This window comes from Hydra vulgaris, chromosome 12, assembly GCF_038396675.1.
Source record: "Hydra vulgaris chromosome 12, alternate assembly HydraT2T_AEP".
Classification (NCBI taxonomy): domain Eukaryota; kingdom Metazoa; phylum Cnidaria; class Hydrozoa; order Anthoathecata; family Hydridae; genus Hydra; species Hydra vulgaris.
Genome location: NC_088931.1, coordinates 66,332,501 through 66,335,000, shown reverse-complemented (window position 1 = coordinate 66,335,000; position 2,500 = coordinate 66,332,501). Strand labels below are relative to the sequence as shown.

Below are 2,500 nucleotides of genomic sequence, written 5' to 3'. Positions count from 1 at the left end.
CATCTAAAGAAATTGAACTTCATAAAAAATGTCTTGATTTTGAAGTGATGACCATGTAAAAATTACCCTCTCCTAATTGGTGAGGGAGTTGATAAATAACGTTATTTGTTATTTGGGTTAGGCAAAGTTATTATTATTATATTAGTATTATATATAGGGAGGTTGGGTTCAAAGTAGTACCCTGCCCTTGAATGGCGGGGTACTACTTAGGTTTAACAAGATTTGTGTTTTGGGTGTTAAGATAGAGAGTTGCAAACAAAAAAACCTTATTAAAAAAATTTAAAAAAAGTAAATAAAATTTCATAAAATCTTTCAACATACATATAAAATGGTTAGTTTTCCTTTAAAGATGCGAACGAAGTGTTCTGGCTCCATTGTGTTCACCACAGAAATTAGTGTTGCACATCCATTTAATGCATCATCGAGCTCTTGAGCAAAATGAAAAGTGTCTGCTTTATCCTCTTCTTTGCTGCTTTTACCCTGTGGTATTGAAAACTTAATATAATACTTACTATTTTTGAAAGACGCAGTATTTTATACTTTAGGTTAGAAAAAGGTTAATAAATATTATAAATATTAAATATATTTACCTGCCATATGTATATTATTTGTTGAGGTGTGTTATTACTCTTATAATAAACGATATAACATTCAGTATCATAGAAAATGCCATAGTTTTGCGTTGGCCATGGAACTCTGCGAAAATCTTTAACTCTCCAAATCTAAAATCAAAGTAATTAGATTGATTATGATATTGCTTATGTTGTTATTTTAATGCCCTAAAATAAAAATTGTAAATAATATATAATACATTTAAATTACCTTGATTGGTCCAGATGCATCATCAACCATGCTATTAATATGATCATTGATTAAATCATTGCCTGTGAAGTAAAGCAGCATTAAATATTTGATAACTACTTAAAATCTTTTCTAGTTATTTTCTATTTTAAATTGCAGTTGGATATTCCAAAAATTAATTGTTCAACAGCACTTAAAAACTTTTTTTTTGTCTTCAAAGCATTCTATATTTTTATTTAGTGTAAGCAATATATTTATAGTAAACCTATTCTTTCTGAAATTTGTTGATTGGTTCTATATCTCCATCCTAGAAAAAAATCTGTAAACTGTTTCAGTTCATTGCCTTCGTGCATAATGTGAATTCGTGTATTTTTTGGGTAATTGTTTTCTTTTGCAAAATTCTGTAAAAAAAAATTACCAGCGTTATTGTGGATTAAAAATACAACAACATTAAAACTGATAAATTTTAGTCATAAACTCCAATATTAATATAATCCAGCTAATTAGTTTAATCCATGCCTATACATTATACAATGTGATTTGATTTATTAAATAGCCCCTGCTTATCATTATTTACTTCTTTTTCTTTAAGTTTAGTAATTTTGAAACCATGATAAAAACTTTAGACCGTTATTTTTTTAGTAATAGTTTATCAGTTGAAAGTTTTCTATAATTTTTGTATTAAATTTTGTATTAAAAATTTAAACTTTATATAAAAGTAAAAAGCAAAAGTTTTAAAAACAAAAACAAAAAAATCTTTTTTTTTTCTCTTTTTTTATTCGATCTTAACATATAATAACATTTTAACATATAAAATTTCATTTATTTTAAAAATAAAGTTTTTTTTTAACAAACCATTGTTAAGAAGTGATATGCTAAAGTATATTTCTTCATAGAAATATTATTTTGAACCCCTCCTTAGGTTTGGGTTTAGCTAAACTAGGTAAACACTGATAGTTAAATTTAAAAAATAGTTTTCCCAAATAAACTCTGGTGTTGTTACTGATATTATGTTTACTTTTATTTTAAAATTTCAACTTTAATTCAGACATATTTTCAAACAGAATATATGTATATATATATGCACACACACAAACACCCACTGGTAAAAGTCTTTTTATAAAATGAAGTAACAAATTTTAAATACAAAAACATAGGCTGTAATTTTTTGCTTCGCTGTTGCTCCAATCCATCCAAACAATCCAAAGCTATTTAAATCTAGTATGTAGCAATCCTAAATATAAAAGTTTAAAACTAGACACTGAATTGTTGTATAGTTTTACTGCAAAATATATAAAACTAAATATTTATTTTTTTATTAAAATATTTAGTTATATAAAAATGATAAGTAACAAACTGTAGAATTTAGTAAGCTGTGGTGAAGTGGTATTGTTGTTATGTCTGATGGTTTCTTGGTGATTCTAAAAGAGGGAAATTATTTCAAAACAATAAAATAATAAATAAAATTTTCTTTAGATTATTTATAGTTTCATAAATAAAGATATTTAAACAAGTAGTTTTTGAATATTTAATAAAAATATCATAATAAATATACATATATTATATTTTTAATACTCTAAACTTACAGATTACAAATTATACTAATAAGATCAATAAATTTTGCTTTAAAATCTTTTTCTAAAATGTTCTAATTTTACTTTAATCCTACTCTTGAATTCATGTTGCTTAGTTTTTAAAT

General features: G+C 24.6%; 2 protein-coding genes across 2 annotated transcripts in view; one reads left to right on the top strand and one right to left on the bottom strand.

The window, feature by feature from the left end:
* Nucleotides 1–2,500, bottom strand: part of LOC100207414 (villin-1) — a 35,057-nt gene that overhangs the window by 9,801 nt on the left and 22,756 nt on the right. Inside the window, exons 10-15 of the mRNA XM_065814187.1 lie at nucleotides 2,159–2,222; nucleotides 1,949–2,035; nucleotides 1,067–1,202; nucleotides 823–884; nucleotides 591–722; nucleotides 322–480 (exon numbers count right to left, since the gene is read on the bottom strand). Of these exons, the coding sequence (XP_065670259.1) occupies nucleotides 322–480; nucleotides 591–722; nucleotides 823–884; nucleotides 1,067–1,202; nucleotides 1,949–2,035; nucleotides 2,159–2,222 (640 nt within the window). The remainder of the gene's footprint in view (nucleotides 1–321; nucleotides 481–590; nucleotides 723–822; nucleotides 885–1,066; nucleotides 1,203–1,948; nucleotides 2,036–2,158; nucleotides 2,223–2,500) is intronic.
* LOC100207312 (p21-activated protein kinase-interacting protein 1-like) overlaps nucleotides 1–2,500 on the top strand; it is a 53,733-nt gene that overhangs the window by 50,295 nt on the left and 938 nt on the right. The gene's annotated exons all lie outside the window — the stretch shown is intronic.